The sequence below is a fragment of the Moschus berezovskii genome, chromosome 13 (genome assembly GCF_049115385.1).
Source record: "Moschus berezovskii isolate FMDL1 chromosome 13, NW_MosBer_1.0, whole genome shotgun sequence".
Lineage (NCBI taxonomy): Eukaryota > Metazoa > Chordata > Mammalia > Artiodactyla > Moschidae > Moschus > Moschus berezovskii.
This window is the reverse complement of record NC_142472.1, coordinates 74882919-74903451: the sequence shown is the minus strand read 5'-3', so window position 1 is coordinate 74903451 and position 20533 is coordinate 74882919. Positions and strand designations below refer to the sequence as shown.

The following is a 20533-nucleotide window of genomic DNA, read 5'->3' as shown; positions in this document are numbered from 1 at the left end:
CTTTAACAACGGTGAATTTGTAGACTATGATTGGTTTCTCTTAATAATTAAGTGTTGTTAGGGCAAGTGGTAGATCTCCAATTATCTGTGCTTAATACTTTCACCATCTTTTGTATGATTTTTCATTATAGCTTGTATTTTAAAAGGTAGGTTCTGTGTTCTTAATATGTAGGTAATAAACCTGTCTGCATATGGGGGCTCTGAAGTGTGAACTCATTGTTTTTCTTCTGAAGCTCTGTTGAGAGAAGGTGGTGCCTGTTGATCTTACACTGTGTTTTGTTTTTTCCCCGCAGGTTTCTGCAGAGCAACATTTTCCTTCTGTGTTAGTCCTTTACTGGTTTTTGTCAATTCTAAGAGTGGAGATAATCAGGGAGTAAAGTTTCTTCGTCGGTTTAAACAGTTACTAAATCCAGCTCAGGTGTTTGATTTGATGAATGGCGGTCCTCATTTGGGGTAATTGATTACTGACAAATCTTCCTTGAATAAAATGTAGCACTAAGTGTGAAATGCATTTGGGTTTTCAGTTCATGAAAATTGTAGATTCACCTAGACGCCTCTGGGTTGATCTTCTCACACCCCCCTTTTTTTTTAACGTTCTAAGTATAAATTTTAACACAACCTTTTTGATATTTATATAACTTCCTGTGTGCCCAGAGTTCCAAAATTTGTTTAGAAAATGTTTTAGAATATATCCTACATCAAACAATTCTGTTTGCTTAGCTCTACAGAAGTAGACCAACTTGTGTAAATGGAGAAATACAAAAAAATAACTTCAGAAAATGATTTGCATTGGGAGGCTAGTATTGAACTATATACAAGTAATCAGTTATTTAACCGAAACACAGATACTCTTGTGATCTCAAAACCAAGTTCTCAAGGATTTCAGACTTGGTTCCCATAAGTGACAGAAAGTACTTTTGCTAACTGTCTCCATTTCAAACTTTCTGGAATGTCATATAACTTAAAATCTGGGGGAAAAAAATAAGTATTTCAGTGACGGAAAATATACCTTGAGGCACTTTGAATACATTTTTAGTATATATATATATATATATATATGATTTTTGTCGAAGAGGTGATGTTGAGTCATCTGAACCAGGGGCGTACAATCTCTTTATGATTTGCTTATGCCAACTTGGCTTTTCTCTTGCATTCCACTGTAACACAGAGGTAGAAATGAAGATTTTAGATACCAGTTCCTGAAAAGGCCTTTTGTGTTTTGTGCTTAAGCACTCTCCCGTCTTCTCTGTTTCTCTTCTCAGTCTCTCTTTGTGCCCTTTCACTCTTGTCCTTTCAGGGTCTTCCTTCTTGTTTCCGTTGCCTTTTTCTTGCTGTCTCAGGCCCTTCTGGTTCCCTGGGAATCGATCTCCATCTGAACCCAAGTCTGTCCTTATGTGCTGTGCCTCCCTTCCTTCCCCCTGCATGGGTCCTGGCACTTTCTCATCTAGCTTCTCTCATCACCTCTGTCTCTCCCATTGCTGATTAGCGTTGTCTCCCTTTCTAGCGTGTCTGTTTTATAATCCTTCATGGCGCCAATATCTTAGTTTTTTCATTTTTTCTACTTATCCTCTAAAATTCCAAGGAACTCCCTTTGTGAAACTTCTTGAGATTGTCTCCATATTTTTTCGATTTTCCACAATACTTGAGGTGTACAAAGGTACATTCAGAAGGTGAGATATGTCAAAATTTGAGATGAGGAAGGCAGAAGTAAAAAGATTGACCCGAGGAAAGGAAAAGAGGAAGTAAAAAAAGCTACTGGCAGTATGGTGGGGGTATATTAGTGATGTTTGGGGGATCTCTTTAGGAATCACCCCCCTGCCACTCAAGAGCATCAGTGCCCTGGATTCTCCACCCTGGTTTTAATATGCTACTCATGGAAATAATATATCCTTGTGATAGAAAGAAAAAAAAAATCACTACTTTTACCATCGCCTATCACTTAACCTTTAATAATCTTTCCTGGGTTCTGCTTCTTTTTTGTTTTCGTATTTCTCATTCCCCTTTTTCCCTAATTTTGTCTCCATTTCTGCTTATAATCCTTGTTCCTCTTTATGATTAAGACATTTTCGTGAGTTCAACATTGCACTCAAATTAATTTTTATAGTATGATTCACCTGTAAGAGTTCTTATATTTAATCTGAACATGAGTACCAATAAGTAATAACAGAATGACAAAAGAATTGGGGAAAGTGATTTTTATTCACTTATCCTAAAATAAAATACTTCTTACTTTCAGTTTAAGATTATTCCAGAAGTTTGACAATTTCCGGATTCTTGTTTGTGGAGGAGATGGAAGTGTAGGTTGGGTTTTGTCAGAAATTGATAAGCTCAACTTGAACAAACAGGCAAGTGGTCATCATTCTTTTCATTGCTAGTTAACATGAATATATCCTAACCTGCTGACCAGTGACGTGCAGAAATGTCAGAGTCCCTCTCTCTCGACTTGTCTGAGGTCTCCTGTGGGGTTGTTTTTCAGTGTCAGCTGGGAGTCCTGCCTCTGGGTACAGGAAATGACCTTGCCCGGGTTCTTGGCTGGGGAGGCTCATATGATGACGACACCCAACTTCCTCAGATACTTGAGAAGCTGGAACGAGCCAGTACCAAAATGTTGGACAGGTAATAACAAATTCTCTTCTAAAACTAGACTGAAAGCCGCATACTGATATCCTCTTTTTGATAATTAGAATTGTACTGACAGTAAGCCCATGAGGGGGTTCCACCCTTGTGGTCTAGAACAGAGCCTGACACAGAACAGACACTCTGTAAATATGTTTTTTGAGTGAATGAATGAATTTTTTTTAAAGAGAAAACTAGTTTAACGAACCCATTATTTTAAAGATAGATGGCTACATTAATACTTACTGTTGTTTAGTCACTCAGTCATGTCCTACTGTTTGTGACCCCATGGACTGCAGCCCACTAGTCTCCTCTGTCCATGAGATTTTCCAGGGAAGAATAATGGAGTAGGTTTCTGTTTCCTTCTCCAGTGGATCTTCCCAGCCCAGGGACTGAAAACACGTCTCCTGCAGGCAGATTTTTTACCACTGAACTATTTGGAAAGCTCATGTTGATACTAATTACTTTTAACTGCTGTTTGGATCATAAAGCTTAAATAGTTAACTTGTGGGGGTCTTTTGATGAATATACTAGGTAGCCCTTTCATCTTCTGGTTTCATGAAAACCAAAGAAAAAATACAAACTTTAGATAGTATTTCTTCTTAATTATACATGTTAATAAGAAATTGAGCCAACAAAATACTAAAAAATATAATCCTTTCCCAGGGACAGGAAAATGCTAGGAAAACAGCTTCACATGGAGGAACCATCACTGTTTTTATGCTATTCTGGATTGCATCTCTTAACTGCTCTCTCTCTAAATACCCAACATGTAAAAAGAAAAAAATCCCAGTCTGTGTGACCTGAGTATTATGGAGGAGGTGTTCAGAATTGACATATAGGGAGCAACCGGGCTTCCCTGGTGACTCAGTGATAAAGAATCCATCTGACAGTGTAGGAGATGTGGGTTTTATTACTCCATCAATAAGCTCCTCTGGAGAAGGAAATGGCTACCCACTCCAGCATTCTTGCCTAGAGAATGCCATGGACAGAGGAGTCTGGCAGGCTGCGGTCTACGGGGTTGCAAAGAGTCAGACATGACTGAGCGCAGGCACATGAGGAGCAACCAGGACTCAGTAAGCAGGAACCTCCATCATCACTGGAACACCAATGTCAAAATCTCATTATAAACTTGAGCTAGCATGAATCAAAACAACTCTGATAGGATTAGCCATCTGTGGAACTCTTCCCGAAAATAACAAAATCTCATCAGGGAGCCACCAATCCAAAATGTAATTACTCTAAAATAAGCTGTAACCTAATTAATGGTAACCTTGCCTGCCATAAGGTAATGTTGCAGTGGCTGATTCTTCTGCTGACAGGATATTTAAAAAGAAAGCTAGGTTGGTGAGCATTTATCTGTGTTAATCCCCAACCAGTCAAGAGAGGTATCCCCTTGTAGTTTGGGAGCATAAAGTGGACTCGGTCTCCAGTCTTTGAAAGAGTCTTGAGGTGGTTTCCTGGAAGACTGTCCAATTCAGCACTTACCAAACCTCACAAGGTATTTTAAATGGCTTTTCTTGTAAATTTAAATACCACTCTCCTCACAACCTAGGAAATACTGTGAGGCATTTTCTCTGCACTGGGTGTGTGCTTTTCCCTTGTATGTTATAAGAATTAACGTCTCCAGGTGGTTAGCAGAGAAACAACACCCTGTGGTAAAATTCCTTAATACAGACCTGCAAAAAAAAAAAAAAAAGCAAAAGTGAGTTACTCAGTCATGTTCGACTCTGCGACACCATGGACTGCACAGTCCATGGAATTCTCCAGGCCAGAATACTGGAGTGGGTAGTCTTTCCCTTCTCCAGGGGATCTTCCCACAGGGATCAAACCCAGGTCTCCCTCATTGCAGGTGGATTCTTTACCAGCTGAGCCACAAGGGAAGCCCCCAACCCCCCCCCAAAAAAAAAAAAAGCAAAAAAAAAACCAACTCAAAAAAAGAAAAGGGATTTAAAAAGCTAGGACTATTGTTCGAAACATAAGACAATTTTGTTCCTGTGCTTTCTTTACTAATTTAAGAATTGTTGTTCAGTTGCTGAGTCATGTCCAATCCCATGGACTGCGGCACGCCAGGCTTCCCTGCCCTTCACTGTCTCCTAGAGTTTGCTCAATCTCATGTCCATTGAGCCTGTGATGCCATCCAAACTTCTCATCCTGTCACCCCTTCAATCAGTCAGAAGGCCACAGGATAACAGGATATCTTTAGCTGATTGTTGTTCAGTTGCTAAGTTGTGTCCAATTCTTTGCCACCCATGGACTGTAGCACGCCAAGGCTTTCCTGTCCTTCACCGTCTCTCGGGAGTTTGCTCCAACTCATGTCTATCGAGTCAGTGATGCCATCCAACTATCTCATCCTTTGTCACCCCTTTCTCTTCCTGCCTTCAGCCTGTTCCAGCATCAGGATCTTTTCCAGTGAGTCAGCTCTTTGAATCAGGTGGCCAGAGTATTAGAGCTTCAGCTTCAACGTCAGTCCCTCCAATGAATATTTAGGGGTGATTTCCTTTAGGGTTGACTGGTTTGATCTCCTTGAAGTCGAAGGGACTCCTCAAGGGTCTTTTCTAGCACCACAATTTGAAAGCACCAATTCTTTGGCACTCAGCCTTCTTTATGGTTCAACTCTCACATCCATACATGACTACTGGAAAAACCATAGCTTTGACTATATGGACCTTTGTCAGTACAAGTGGAAAATTGATGTTTAATAATATTCCACATTATACATGCTTTTTCATATATATTAACTTATTTAGTCCTCAAAACAACACTGGCTAAGAAAAGCATTATTATGACTATGGAGACAGCGGGAGTAAGAATGATTAATGGCACATCTAGTTGCTTTTCTTAATAGAATATCATCTCGTTTAATCCTCACTATACATTTAGAGGTGGATAATACTATTGTCTCTATCTTACAGGGTAAAAGGCCCAGGAGATGTTTTTGTTTTCAAGGTCAGATTGCTAATAAGTGGTTGAACCGATTGTCTCCCCCAGAATACAGACTCTTTCCGAGGACCTTTGTTCAACACTGCACTCACTCTTTAACGCACATGCGTGCATGCTAAGTCACTCAGTCGTGTCCGACTCTTTGCGACCCTGTGGACTGCAGCCCACCAGGCTCCTCTGTCCATGGGATTCTCCAGGCAAGAATACTGGAGTGGGTTGCCATGCCCTCCTCCAGGGGATGATCTTCCCAACCCAAGGATTGAACTTTGGGAAGCCCTTAATGCACATAATCACCACCAAATTGATTCTTGCTTTCTGCCTCCAGCTCTGCCTAGTTGGTACCAATAAGCATCCCTTCCTGGCTTGTGCTGAGACTTTCTCCTGTTTCTTCAGCTCCAGTCATTTGCCAATAAAGGGAAGAGGTATAGGTGGAAGGTACAAGGACACTTGGGTGGATTTCTTTCCCAATTCTTTAACCATCCTTTGACCAGAGAAGTATTTCCAGGTATATGGACCTTGACTTCCAGTTGTGATTTTCCCTTTTTGAAGCTTTGCAGAGTTTTAATATTTTATTCATTGCTTTCACTACATCTGTTTTTGGCACCAGAATATAAGCTTTGATAGAGAAATCATATTCTCTTTTCTGTTACCAGACCCTTGAATACTGTCAGTGTGAGATGTTCAGTACATACTTGTTGCATGGTTGCATGAAGGAGAGAATGGCTTTATGCTCAAATATGTATGTTTATAATGAGGGTTTCCATGCAGGCTCAGCAGCAAAGAATCTGCCTGCAATACAGGAGATGGCGGTTTGATTTCTGGGTCAAGAAGGCAATGGCAGCCCTCTCCAGTATTCTTTCTGGGAAAATCCCATGGACAGAGGAGCCTGGCACACTGCAGTCCATGGGGTCTCAAACTTAGACGCAACTTAGTGACTAAACCAGCAACAGGCATATATTTATAATATATTCATATCAAGAGTTGAATAGTAGCTATACACATCTATTTAGTTTACACACCCTATCAGATAACCTATGTCTTTCAGGGAGTTCTCTCAGAATTTGAATTTTTATGCAGACTTATTCGGAGAAGGCAATGGCAAGCCACTCCAGTACTCTTGCCTAGAAAATCCCATGGATGGAGGAGCCTGGTGGGCTGCAGTCCATGGGGTCGCTACGAGTCAGACATGACTGAGCGATTTCACTTTCACTTTTCACTTTCACACATTGGAGAAGGAAATGGCAACCCACTCCAGTGTTCTTGCCTGGAGAATCCCAGGGACGGGGGAGCCTGGTGAGCTGCCGTCTATGGGGTCACACAGAGTTGGACACGACTGAAGTGACTTAGCAGCAGCAGCAGACTTATTAGTTTGATTGATACAGTAGGTTCTGTTTTCATACTGATGCTAACCTTGGGAGTTTCCTCTAGGTTCTGTCACCGTGATATGCTTTTCTTAAAATTTCATAATTTGTAATACTACTCTCATTATGCTTTGTGTCTTTTAAAAGTCTTTATTTCACATCCTATTACTGACAATAATAATGTCTATACTCAATTGTTCTTCTCAAGTGTTGAAAGTATTTTAGACAGATGACTGGATTTATCTGGAGTTGATTGCTTATGTCTAATACCAAATGATTCAGTGTTTGGTTTGAAATTAATGTTTACAGCTAATTGAAATGAATTAGCTTCAGTCAAGCATTATTTCTATTAATATTTTCCTCTCCATTCCACACTTACTTTCTTAATGTAAGAAGGACTGTTTAGCTAATTTCCCTTTCATATCTGTATAAGCTGACTTGGTAAGAGTGATTGTTACCTGCAGAATGGTTTATTTTTCATAGGTGCACTAATTTAGTCAAATTATTTTAGAATTTGGGGTTGTGACCCGTTAGTAACTTTTATGATCTAGTTAGAAATTGCAGTGAGCATTATTTAAAAAGTAAAACAGAAAAGAACAGTAAAGTCATATGCTTTGCAGTTAGTGAAGAGGGGCGGTCTTGTTACATATGTACATTTCTTTCTGTGGGCCATGGCCTTCAACTGTTTGAAAGTCTCCAGGCAGAGATTTGGTGAGATAGGGAAATCATAAAGTATGAATTCAGCATTTTATGAGATTGTGATTAGTCCGTCTCTTCCCATATTTGGTTATTTCAGACATGGTAAACATGTTCATGAATGAATGTGCGTGTGTGTGTGAGGGGCTTCCCTGGTGGCTCAGATAGTAAAGAATATCTGCAATGCAGGAGACCCAGGTTTGACCCCTGAGTCAGGAAGATCCCCTGGAGGAGGAAATGGCAACCACTCCAGTATTCTTGCCCGGAATCCCATGGACAGAGGAGCCTGTTGGGCTACAGCCCATGGGGTCACAAAAGAGTCAGACATGACTGAAGTGACTTAGCACGAGCATGTGTGGATGTGAGGTGAGAACAAAATCCATTAAATTTTAAAGGAATTTCAGACCAGATATTCTTCTCTCTTCAGGTGGAGCATTATGACCTATGAACTCAAATTGCCGCCAAAAGCTTCTCTACTTCCCGAACCTCCAGAGGCATCTGAAGAATTTTATGTAAGACTTTAACTCTTTACCTGTTTATCATTTAAAAACAGAGTTGAGTATCTTGAACAATAAAAAAAAAAAATGTATAAGATCTGGTAGCCTGTTCACTTAATTGTAATTGTTCCTAGTTGGGGTTTGGTCTCACTGATGGCCTCTAGTCCTCCCCTCTAGAGGAAAGAATCCTTACCATCCCGGTTAGGGTCCTTCCCCGGCACCCTCCTTGGCTGTGTGAGTTCAGCCACATCGCTCGCCTTCGTGGGTCTTGTCTTCCTGGACCTTGTCTGTTGAGGAGGTGCCATGTTGGGGGATTGAAGGAGGTGTGAGGTGTGGAAAGCGCCACGCATGCAGACTCCCTTGCTTCTACCCCGAGAGAATTCTCCCTGGATATTCTTCCTGCCGGTTTACTCTTTCCAGCAGGGCTCTAGGGAAGCCAGCTGATGGCTGGCTCTGGTCAGCTTTCACTCATCTCCTGCGTCAGCCATGAGCACCTGTTTGATTATTAGGTGTCCACCCAGCTCCCTTAAATAACCTCCAAGCACACCAATACTTGTTGCCAGAATACTGTAGAATTTCTCTCTTCCTGCTTTGCTCATCTGTGTTGAGGGCCTATCAGAATAACCTCCCTAGGTTAAGGTTAGAGAACCTTAAGCCTGTTGATCAAGATAAAACAAAGGACCACAGTGCCCTTCCTTCCGTCCCTGCTCCAGACCGTTAATAACTACAGTTCTTAAAGACTTTACATTCTGATTAAACCTCAAAGCACTGGAGATTTTAAAAAGAACGTAATTGTCGAAGGATTATTCTCTGACTTACTAAGACCATTTGATCTATGATAGCTTATTTTTCCCTCTAGGAAAATTCATCTGTTTATTTTACAGTTGAAATCTTTGTTTTGTCATTAGGATATTCTCAAAACTAAGGAAGGGAATAATATCTAGAAACATGGGCTTTATTTCTTAAATAAACTGCTGCTGCTGCTGCTAAGTCACTTCAGTCGTGTCCGACTCTGTGAGACCCCATAGATGGCAGCCTACCAGGCTCCCCTGTCCCTGGGATTCTCCAGGCAAGAACACTGGAGTGGGTTGCCATTTCCTTCTCCAATGTGTGAAAGTGAAAAGTGAAAGTGAAGTCGTTTAGTCATGTCCAACTCATAGCGATCCCATGGACTGCAGCCTACCAGGCTCCTCCATCCATGGGATTTTCTAGGCAAGAATACTGGAGTGGCTTGCCATTGCCTTCTCCGTTAAATAAACTAATTGCATTTAAATTTTTTCCTTGATATAGAAATAGCAAAAACTGCTTCTTAAAAATTGGGAAAATACAAAAACATCTAACAAAGAAAAGAAAAATTTTATTTATAGTCCTGCCACCCAGAGGTGCATGTGTGCTAAATCACTTTCAGTCACATCTGACTCCTTGTGACCCCATGGACTGTAGCCCTTCAGACTCCTCTGTCCATGGGATTCTCCAGGCAAGAATATTGGAGTGGGTTGCCATGCCCTCCTCCAGGGGATCATCCTGACCTAGGGATTGAATCTGTGTCTCTTATGTCTCCTGCATTGGCGGGCAGGTTCTTTACCACTAGTGCTACCCAAGAAGCCCTAATTACTAAATATTCAATAATTACTGTTAAAGATGAATACATTTTCTACGTTATTTCCAGCAGCATTTTTGTTTTTGTTTATAAGAATATTTTATCCAACTATAAATTACTTTGGGTAGTATACTCATTTTTACAATATTTATTCTTCCAATCCACGAACACGGTATATTTCTCCATCTATTAGTGTCCTTTTTGATTTCTTTCACTAGTGTTTTATAGTTTTCTATGTACAAGTCTTTTGTTTCCTTAGGTAGATATATTCCTAAGTATTTAATTCTTTTTGTTGCAACAGTGAATGGAATAGTTCCTTAATTTCTCTTTCTATTTTCTCATTATTAGTGTATAGGAATGCAAGGCATTTCTGTGTGTTGATTTTATATCCTGCAACTTTACTGTAATCATTGATTAGCTCTACTAGTTTTCTGGTAGTCTTTAGGGTTTTCTGTATAGAGGATCATGTCATCAGCGAATAGTGAAAGTTTTACTTCTTCTTTTCCAATTTGTATTCCTTTTATGTCTTTTTCTGCTCTGATTGCTGTAGCCAAAACTTCCAGAACTATGTTGAATAGTAGTGGTGAGAGTGGGCACCCTTGTCTTGTTCCTGACTTTAGGGGAAATGCTTTCAGTTTTTCACCATTGAGGATAATGTTTGCTGTGGGTTTGTCATATATAGCTTTTATTATGTTGAGATATGTCCCTTCTATTCCCACTTTCTGGAGGGTTTTTATCATTAATGGATGTTGAATTTTGTCGAAGGCTTTCTCTGCATCTATTGAGATAATCATATGATTTTTATTTTTCAGTTTGTTAATGTGGTGTATTACGTTGATTGATTCGCGGATATTGAAGAATCCTTGGATTCCTGGGATAAAACCCACTTGGTCATGATATATGATCTTCTTAATGTGTTGTTGGATTCTGATTGCTAGAATTTTGTTAAGGATTTTTGCATCTATGTTCATCAGTGATATTGGCCTGTAGTTTTCTTTTTTTGTGAGATCTTTACCAGGTTTTGGGATTAGGGTAATGGTGGTCTCATAGAATGAGTTTGGAAGTTTCTCTTCCTCAGCAATTTTCTGGAAGAGTTTGAGTAGAATAGGTGTTAGCTCTTCTCTAAATTTTTGGTAGAATTCAGCTGTGAAGCCATCTGGACCTGGGCTTTTGTTTGCTGGAAGATTTCTGATTACAGCCTCTAATTCTGTGCTTGTGATGGGTCTGTTAAGATTTTCTATTTCTTCCTGGTTCACTTTTGGAAAATTGTACTTTTCTAAGAATTTGTCCATTTCTTCCAAGTTATTCATTTTATTGCCATATAATTGCTGATAGTATTCTCTAATAATCCTTTGTATTTCTGTGTTGTTGGTTGTGATCTCTCCATTTTCATTTCTAATTTTATTGACTTGGTTCTTCTCCCTTTGTTTCTTGATGAGTCTGGCTAGTGGTTTGTCAATTTTATTTACCTTCTCAAAGAACCATGTTTTATAGGAACCAATCTTTTTTCTTCATTGAATTTTTTAATGTTATCAATTTTCTCTCCAAAGTGACAAAAGGAGGAGATTATTTTGCTCTTCTTCCCTCAGAGATATCTATCTCCTAGCATATAAAATAAAGCTAGACAATTTACTTCTATCACATTTGTAGTCACTAAATGTAAGGTACGACTGGAACTACATGGAAGAAGGCTATTTCTTGTGTAAAAGATTTTGAATGAAACTTCCTACAAAATTTTAAATGGATTTTCTGGGTTTCTCTGAGAATATGAATTAAGGAATCCAGAAACTAAGAACCTTTCAGAGAAAGGAAATACTTATCTATTTTGTATAATGACTCTCATAGATGTATTTATTTCATTAAAGTCATTTATATTTCATTATAGCCATTGCCGTGTGTCACATGCATCAAGATGATCCCATTTTTGAAGCACTAATAACAGAGTTGTATGAATGCCAGCAACAGTAATACAGGGTAGGTTTTTTTTATTTTTTCCAGATGACAATTTATGAAGACTCAGTTGCAGCTCATCTTACAAAAATCCTCAATTCTGATGAACATGCAGTGGTCATATCTTCTACCAAGTGAGTTGTGGCATTCAAGTCATGAAATAGTTTTACAGCGAAAATGCGAGGAAAGCATTCTATCTTTCTTATTTAAACAAACATTTATGATTAATTATGATGTGGAAAACACATTTTATTATAATTCATTATTTCCATGCTACTATTTAGGGATCGTTTACATCAGAAAAAGGAAAATAACAATGAGATTTTTCAAAATGACGTTTCTCAGCATGGTTAAATTTTGTAATTATATTTTAATTCAAAGTTATCAGATTTTAGTTGTTGATTCCATACATGGACCCCCAAACTACTTGATTTTATTTTTCCAAATGTTGCCTAGGGTAGAATTTAGGATTTTGGTTTGAAGCATCCTCTACTGCCGTCATGAGAAATGGAAAATCAGCTGGAGGAACGGGTGAAAACCCACTCAAATTTTCAACTAATAAGTGAAAGTAAAAACATGCTTTAGGATTCTGGTTTAGCAAGGAAATATTACTGATACACAGAAAGAAGTGAGAAAGAGGAAGTAAAGAAAGGGGATGGGAAAGTGGTGGAGGAAAAAAAGACATAAAGTTTAGTATGTTATATACTTAATTAGCAAATAAATCAAGGAAAGACAAGATAAATCATTATAAACAAATTTGCTTGTGACAAAAGTACAAATGTAGTGACAGTCGCTTTTGATGATATAACCCCCAGGAAGGGGAGATATGACCAAGTAGTAGGAAAAGAGTTGAGCAGTCTCAGTCAAGGGAACACAATTGTTGCCTAGGTTGGTGGGCTCCAGAGCTCTTTGATGGACAGTGCTGCTACTGGGTTTTTGGGTCTGATGCCTCGGTTGGGTGTTTTCTAATTAGTTGTATTGCTTTATGGTAAAATGTACAAATCTCAGCTTTGTCCCAGGCCTTAACACTTTCTATGGCCTTTTTCATCTTGGGCCAAGCGCATATACTAAAGTTATCCTTAGATATTTCTTAAGTTACTTCTACAAGGAAGCTATTTGCATTTGGCCCTATGAATCAAATGCTTCTTCACAGGATATTTTAAAGGATATTGTTAGAAAACATAAAAAGTTGAAATGGGACCTTTTTAAAGGTATAAAAAGTTGCAGAGTTATTCTTTAATATAGTTAAATAAATATTGTATTTGGCTACCTTAGTTTGGATGTTAGCAGAGCTTTAATATTGAACTTTGTTTATTTGATGTGTTTGGTTACTGCCTCCTTTACATTTTATATATTTTTAATTTTATTTCTTTAAGAGTATAATTGACATATAACTTTTTTTAAAATAAAATTTTATGCAGAATCTCAATATTTAAAAACTAAAATCTATTTTGTCGACATTAATACACTGGATAGGATTAAGTGTTTGGTTATTTATGAGAAAAAATAAGCAATAAGGTTACAGGTGACAGTTTTAGTTTATATTTAGTGCAGTTTCCAATTATCTGTATTTTATGTTGGCTATGTAATTGTAAGAATGCCATTTTTATTTATTACTTGAGGACAATTTCCTTACAACTATGTAACCAACATAAAATACAGAAATAGCTGGAAATTGCGTTTAATATAGTCCAAGACTTGCACAAAAAGTATATTGTAATTAGCCTCCAATTAAAATAAATAAATTAAAAAAAATTAAAAATAAATAAAAATTTTTAAAAAGTAGTGAATTCAAAATTAAAAGCTAACACAGTATTCTTCTCTTACATGCTTAATGATTTGAGAACATTTTAAAAATTATAGTCTATATTTCTAAATGAAATTTTAATCTAGCCTTGGTGGAATCCTTGAAATATTTCTGAAAAATAGCTTGAAAACCACTGACGTAAGTCACAGTGCTATGCTGTCAGTCTGAGGTCCTAGATGAGATTCAGCCATTTGCTGGCTTTGTGACCCATTTCTATTTTATCAAGTATAAGAATGGAAAGAATGCCTGTCCTTCCTCACGGATGGAACTGTTCGGGGAATTAACTTGAGAAACAAAATAAATATAGAACTTATGAAGTAGAGAGTGCTGTATTAAATTATGGTGTCATCCCCTCATGTTTTACCCAACTGCATTTCACATTTTTTCTTTGCCCTTGACCTGGCTCCTTGTCTAGTCTCTGCTGTTGGCTTAGCTCTGGATTCCTCCCTGACTGGCTCATTTGCCTTTAAGCAGACTCTGTTCCTGTCTTGGTTCCCTCTTGTCACTCATCCGGGCTCCCAGACCTGCCCAGGTGCCGACCTTTGCAACTGCAGATTAAAATTCAAGGGCGTTTGCCATAATGAGGTTCCAGAGAGAAAAGATGGGACTATATGCAATAACTTTGTACCAGTACTATAGTAATAGTACCAGTATAGTATGTTTTTACTATGCCAATAATATAGTACGAATATAGTATATTTTTATACCAGTATAGTCTATTTTTGAGTTTTTGTTTTTTTTTTTTCTTTTGGCCTCACCAAGTGGCATGCAGAATCTTAGTTCCCCAACCAGGGATCAAACCTGCACCCGCTGCAATGGAAGTGCAGAGTCTTAGCTGCTGGACCACCAGGGAAGGTCCCTACTTTGATTTTTGTTACAGACTTTTTACAGACATACAAAAAAATTGAGACATTATCACTCAGCTTCAGTATTTTGTCAATATTTTGTTTATCTACTCCCCACTTTCTCTTGCTAATGTATCTAAACAAATCCTGGAAATCATTTTATTCCACTTTCAGTTTGTATATCCAATAATTTTTAAAAAGTCTAATAAAATTAATAATAATTACTCAACTTATATTCCATTTCTTTAATTTTCTTGAAGTTCTTTTTTTTTTAAAACAGTTGATTCAAAAAAAATAAAATAAAATAAAACAGTTGATTCATTCAAATCAAAATCCTAACAAGGCACATATTGCCTTTAGGTTTTATGTCTCTAAAATGTGGAAAATCTATAATATTTCTCCCTGCTTTTAAAAAATTGTGTTTTTGAGGCATGACACATACACAATAAAATACTCAAACCATAAAGGTACAACTCAATGCTTAGAAAAAAATAACACACATTCACACTCACATTCTTCTGACCACCACCCAGATAAAATAATTTCCTTTTCTTGTTAGTGCCATTTAATTATTGAATGATACAATATTGAGGCAGAGCATTTTTTAAATAAACCTCCTGTTTTTTATGTTTATATTTGTTTCATAAGATTAGCTTAAGCTATTTTTAACTATTTTTAAATGTTGAAAATGCTGATGAAAAAGCTGTATTTCATCAGCATAACTAATAAGTAGGTTAACTAATGTAGTTCATCAACACAGCATCAATATTTCTTTGACTTTGAAATTTTGTCAGTCCAGTAAGACAACGTGAGTTATCTTCTGAGATTCAGAAGCACTTAATCATTATAGATGTCATTTATTAATAAAAATAAAAGGCAAGTTATTCAGTTCAGTTCAGTTCAGTTCAGTCGCTCAGTCGTGTCTGACTCTCCGCGACCCCATGAATCACAGCACGCCAGGCCTCCCTGTCCATCACCAACTCCCGGAGTACACTCAAACTCATGTCCACAGAGTTGGTGATGCCATCCAGCCATCTCATTCTCAGTCATCCCCTTCTCCTCCCGCCCCCAACTTTTCCCAGCATCAGAGTCTTTTCCAGTGAGTCAACTCGTCGCATGAGGTGGCCAAAGTATTGCAGCTTCAGCTTTAGCATCAGTCCCTCCAATGAACATCCAGGATTGATCTCCTCTAGAATGGACTGGTTGGATCTCCTTGCAGTATAAGGGACTCTCAAGAGTCTTCTCCAACACCACAGTTCAAAAGCATCGATTCTTCGGCGATCAGCTTTCTTCACAGTCCAACTCTCACATCCATACATGACCACGGGAAAAACCATTGCCTTGACTAGACGGACCTTGGTTGGCAAACTAATGTCTCTGCTTTTTAATATGCTATCCAGGTTGGTCATAACTTTCCTTCCAAGGAGCAAGCGTCTTTTAATTTCTTGGCTGCAATCAGCATCTGCAGTGATTTTGGAGCCCAAAAAAATAAAGTCTGACACTGTTTCCACTGTTTTTCCATCTATTTCCCATGAAGTGATGGGACCAGATGCCATGATCTTTGTCTTGTGAATGTTGAGCTTCAAGCCAACCTTTTCACTCTCCTCTTTCACTTTCATCAAGAGGCTTTTGAGTTCCTCTTCACTTTCTGCCATAAGGGTAGTGTCATCTGCATATCTGAGGTTATTGATATTTCTCCCAGCAATCTTGATTCCAGCTTGTGCTTCTTCCAGCCCAGAGTTCCTCATGATGTACTCTGCATATAAGTTAAATAAGCAAGGTGACAATATACAACCTTGACGTACACCTTTTCCTATTTGGAACCAGTCTGTTGTTCCATGTCCAGTTCTAACTGTTGCTTCCTGACCTGCATACAGGTTTCTCAAGAGGCAGGTCAGGTGGTCTGGGATTCCCATCTCCTTCAGAATGTTCCACAGTTTATTGTGATCCACATAGTCAAAGGCTTTGGCATAGTCAATGAAGCAGAAATAGATGTTTTTCTGATTAAGTAAATGCAATTTGCTCTGTAGACAAAACTTCTCAGAAAATGGGATCACTAGCAGGAAACAAAATAATAAAATTGGAATCATTGTCTTAGAACCATAGAATTTTAGATTTGGGGACTATCTTAGAGATAACTTAGGCAACCCCCCTCACTGAACAGATGAAGTATGATATATTGTCGTTAGACTCTTTCCTCAGAGCAGGTAGATAGCTAGGGATTTTAATATATTATGCATTGATACTTGTAAATCACCTTTAATTTCTGATTGGAACTTCTTTGTATCAGGTTAAAAATGAAATTATCGGGTTCTGATAGTGTGGTCCCTGCCTATCAAGGTGTGATCCTGTTTGGGCACCATTCCCATATTTTTCTTACTGGAGAATGTTTTATTGTCATTTATCTCTCATAAAAAGTAAGTGAAAAACTGATAAATGATGGTCCTGCTACTGATAAGTATGAATCTCGTAATTGAAATAATGGTGGGAACCATCAGGCATGCTATTTGTGGACTTTTGTTAGGTTCAACTGAATATTCACTGCACATGTTTGTTCAGCTTGAAGAGAGAGAGCAAAACTAAAGAAATACAGTGCTGGAAATGCTTCATTAAAATAATAACTAACATTAATTAAGTATATAATTAGGAATTTAAACTATTTTTAGCTCTGTTTGAAGGTCCATGTGCCACTTTCATTCATTTGATTTTGCACGTGTTTTCTGGGAGTCTTTATGTGTTAAGGGGGAAATTGTATCAGTTGGAGAATGTTTTTTGTGTTACTATTTTAAGTACCTCTTAAATCTGTTTTTCCCCAATTTTGCAAGTTCCTAGTTGGTGTGCTTTGAAATCATACTGCTTTTAAGTATATATTTTATTTTAAAAACTCTACCCATTTAGGTGTAGCAAGAAGTGAATTCATTCCTCTGGATTATAATAAATATCCTCTATCTTCTGGAATATGGAACTTAATGAACCATGAGATTCCTCCAGCTAAGTGGCCATTGTTCTCCTAACACAGAATCCTAAAGTCCATGGAAGAAATTTCATAATAGCCTGTCTTAATATTTCAAGAAATTCCATAGAAGTATTATACATAAAACAGAGAAGACCAGACGACATGAAGCACTTGAATGAATCTCTAATAAACTAGAGTCTCTGTAGAAATTTGAGTTGAAAAGGGTGATCAAAAAGGTTCAAGGTTAGGAAGTATTACCTTTTGTCCAAGTGACATCTAGAAATTGTTGCCAAAAGACAAGACAAAAATCGTTTGGAGTAATTCATTTATTTCTTAGATGATAAATGTGAAGGTTTGGAGTGTTTGTGTGTCTCCTATATCTATTGAATGGCTTGATTTCATAGTTATTTAAGTATCTGAAAACTTTATGTTGCTCACATACCAGAGAAAATTGTCAGTATAATAGAAAAAATAACTGCTGGAATCTTCTTTTTCTTAAAATTCCTCAACTTCTATCAATGTTAAAGAGAAATACTATTTTTTAAATAGTCTGATTTTGTTTTCAAAATCACTTTATAAGCTCTTGCTTCAGAAAGCTGCTCATACCATTCTGTTGGTTATAGTTTTTAATCCAACACCAGTTCTAGACTTTTGACAAATTTTGTTTTTATTTCAGATGATTTTTTTTTCTTTTTAGTCTGTTTCATTGCAAAGAAACCAAACGTAATTAAAAGAAGCAAACAGATAAACAGTGTATTGCTGACACTAATAAGACCTAAATTCAATTAGTCTGCATGGTATTGCATTAGTTATTTTAAGGGAGTCGGGGGAGATTGGATTTACAGAGAATATAAATCAGTTCAAGTGGCAGGTTGGTTTCCAGCATAATGTACAATCTCTTTTCTCTTCAGGAAAGATATACTTCCAAGATACATATAATGAATAGAAGAGCAACAGGGACATCATCAGTGACAAATTTTTCTGTTTGTTTGTTCAACCCTGCAAATTCTATTATAAGAATACGTAAGACGCAGAAGATAATGTTTTAGTTTTTAAATACGATCTAAAACTACTCTTCTCAAGAATTTAAAGCATTTCCATATTTGAGAAAAACTTGACATAGCCTTAAAATGACTTATTTCAGTTATGTAGAGCAAGGCTTATTCATATATCCATTTATCACTTTGAACGTCCTGAACTGATCTAGGGCCCGCCACACAGCAGATATAAGTTTGGGTTTATAAAGCAATGATCCTGATATTTTAACAGTTTACTCAATTGCGCTTATTTTTAAATATGTTTGTAAATCAAAGCAAAGCAGCTTTCTGAGTTTCCTGAGTTGCACAATTTCTTTTGCTCAAAGGATACTTTGTGAGACTGTAAAGGACTTCGTTGCCAAAGTAGAGAAGGCACATGAAAAAACGCTGGAAAAAGCTGTTGCAGCCGATGCCGTGGCCAACAAAGTAAGCGGGACACATTCAGGGCGGGAAGGTCTTTTACAATGTGAACATCAAACTGTGTTTTACAGCTAAATTGATTAAGTGGCTTTCCTGCCAAGGCATCTCAAGGCAAGAGAAAATTGCTTTTGTATCAGATGTGAGGATTTAAAACATACACTATTTTTTTCCTTTTTTTTTTTTTTGAGTATAATTGCTTTATAATGTTGTGTCAGTTTCTGCTTTACAATGAAGTGAGTCAGTTAGAGGTTTACAAATATCCCTCTTGGACCTCCCTCCCATTGGTACGTACGGAAACTGCGTTGCTGAAGAGCACCAGTCTGAATTTGATAACTCACCTCCTTTTCCCCGCTGGTTGACATTTTGAAGGAGACACGCACAGTCATTGGGTCATATGGGGGAAATCGCTAGGCAGCTGGTGTTCCAGTGGGGAGAGGAATGGTTTTCCATTTCCAGGCAAACCTTGACCACCCAAGTTCCCTGCCAGAATGGTTGTTCGGATTCCTCAGATGTTATAGTCCTCAGCATCTTTCAGGTTTCTGTCTCCTGCTTTGCCTTTTTTCTTGATAGGTCCTTTTTTCCCCTTTGTGAGCTGTCTTAGGCTAAAGTAAGAACAGTTTACTGAACCCTGAAAGCCACTGTCTTTGCTTTCATTTGCTCACAACAGGGCATTCTTACAGAAGGTTTGGCTCTCTAGGGCTTTGCAAAGGCATGATCTTCCCCAGCTGTGGATGATGGTTGGATTGAGTGGAAGGGAAAGAAAATAGAAATAATACATCTGAAGTTTTCAGCCTCTTTCTCTTATTTTTTCTACTCTGTGGAGAGCTTCAGAAAACAGAGACCCTGTGTCATCACACGTTTTTCTCCTGATTGTTTCTGCTGTGACTTTGTCTTGGCCTGTGATCAAAAAAAGGCAGAGAGGACTGGAAATTTGTGTGGAGATAACAGGTGCATTAGGCAGCAGCATCAGTCACTTCGGACTTTCCACGTGGAGCTAGCGGTAAAGAACTTGCCTGCCAGTAGGAGACATAAGAGACGTGGGTTCCCTCCCTGAGTTGGGAAGATCCCTGGAGAAGGAAATGGCAACCCACTCCTGTGTTTTTGCCTGGAGAATGCCATGGACAGAGGAGCCTGGCAGGCTGCAGTCTTTCGGTTCTCACAGAGTCAGACACGACTGAAGCAGCTAAGCAGCATGATCCATACCTTGGGTCCTAAATTTTTCTTTACCCTTAGGAATTCAAGAAAAGCAGAAGGGAACAAGGGCCCAGCACTTGTTTTTCTTTCTGCATCGTTATTTCTTATCCTGGGCACATTCCTTTTCTCTTTCTTTGAACCAATAATCCCTGAAGTACTCACACTCCTTTACAAAACCAAAGCTTTGAAGGTGTGTTTACAAGTCTCAGCCAGACTTGGCAATTTGTGGTGCTCCAAACAGTGCCATAAGTTGATCACTTAAAAATGTTCATTCAGTATTTTGCATGAATGCGTGTGTGCCAAGTCTCTTCACTCATGTCCAACTCTTTGTCACCCCATGGACTGTAGTCTGCCAGGCTCCTCTGTCCATGGGATTCTCCAGGTAAGAATACTGGAGTGGGTTCTATGCCCTCCTCCAGGGGATCTTCCCAACCCAGGGGCTGAACCCTTACGTCTCCTGCATTGGCAAGCAGGGTTTTTTTTTCTTACTATTCACACCACCTGGGAAGTCCATGTTTTGTCTAATGTATAGCAAATTTTGTATAATGTGTAAATTGTTTGTGTAATATGTCACTTTATCATGAAACTTTCTTTGTTTTCTTTTAAGGAAA

At 38.2% G+C, this 20533-nt stretch overlaps 1 protein-coding gene across 7 annotated transcripts in view; it reads left to right on the top strand.

Moving 5' to 3' along the window:
• The window catches only part of DGKH (diacylglycerol kinase eta), a 222025-nt gene that overhangs the window by 145544 nt on the left and 55948 nt on the right, over positions 1–20533 (top strand). For all 7 annotated transcript variants that reach the window (XM_088842777.1, XM_088842778.1, XM_055426031.2 and 4 more), the window contains 6 exons: positions 294–453; positions 2237–2345; positions 2477–2616; positions 8044–8128; positions 11712–11797; positions 18635–18734. In XM_088842777.1, coding sequence (XP_088698903.1) covers positions 294–453; positions 2237–2345; positions 2477–2616; positions 8044–8128; positions 11712–11797; positions 18635–18734 — 680 coding nt within the window. The remainder of the gene's footprint in view (positions 1–293; positions 454–2236; positions 2346–2476; positions 2617–8043; positions 8129–11711; positions 11798–18634; positions 18735–20533) is intronic.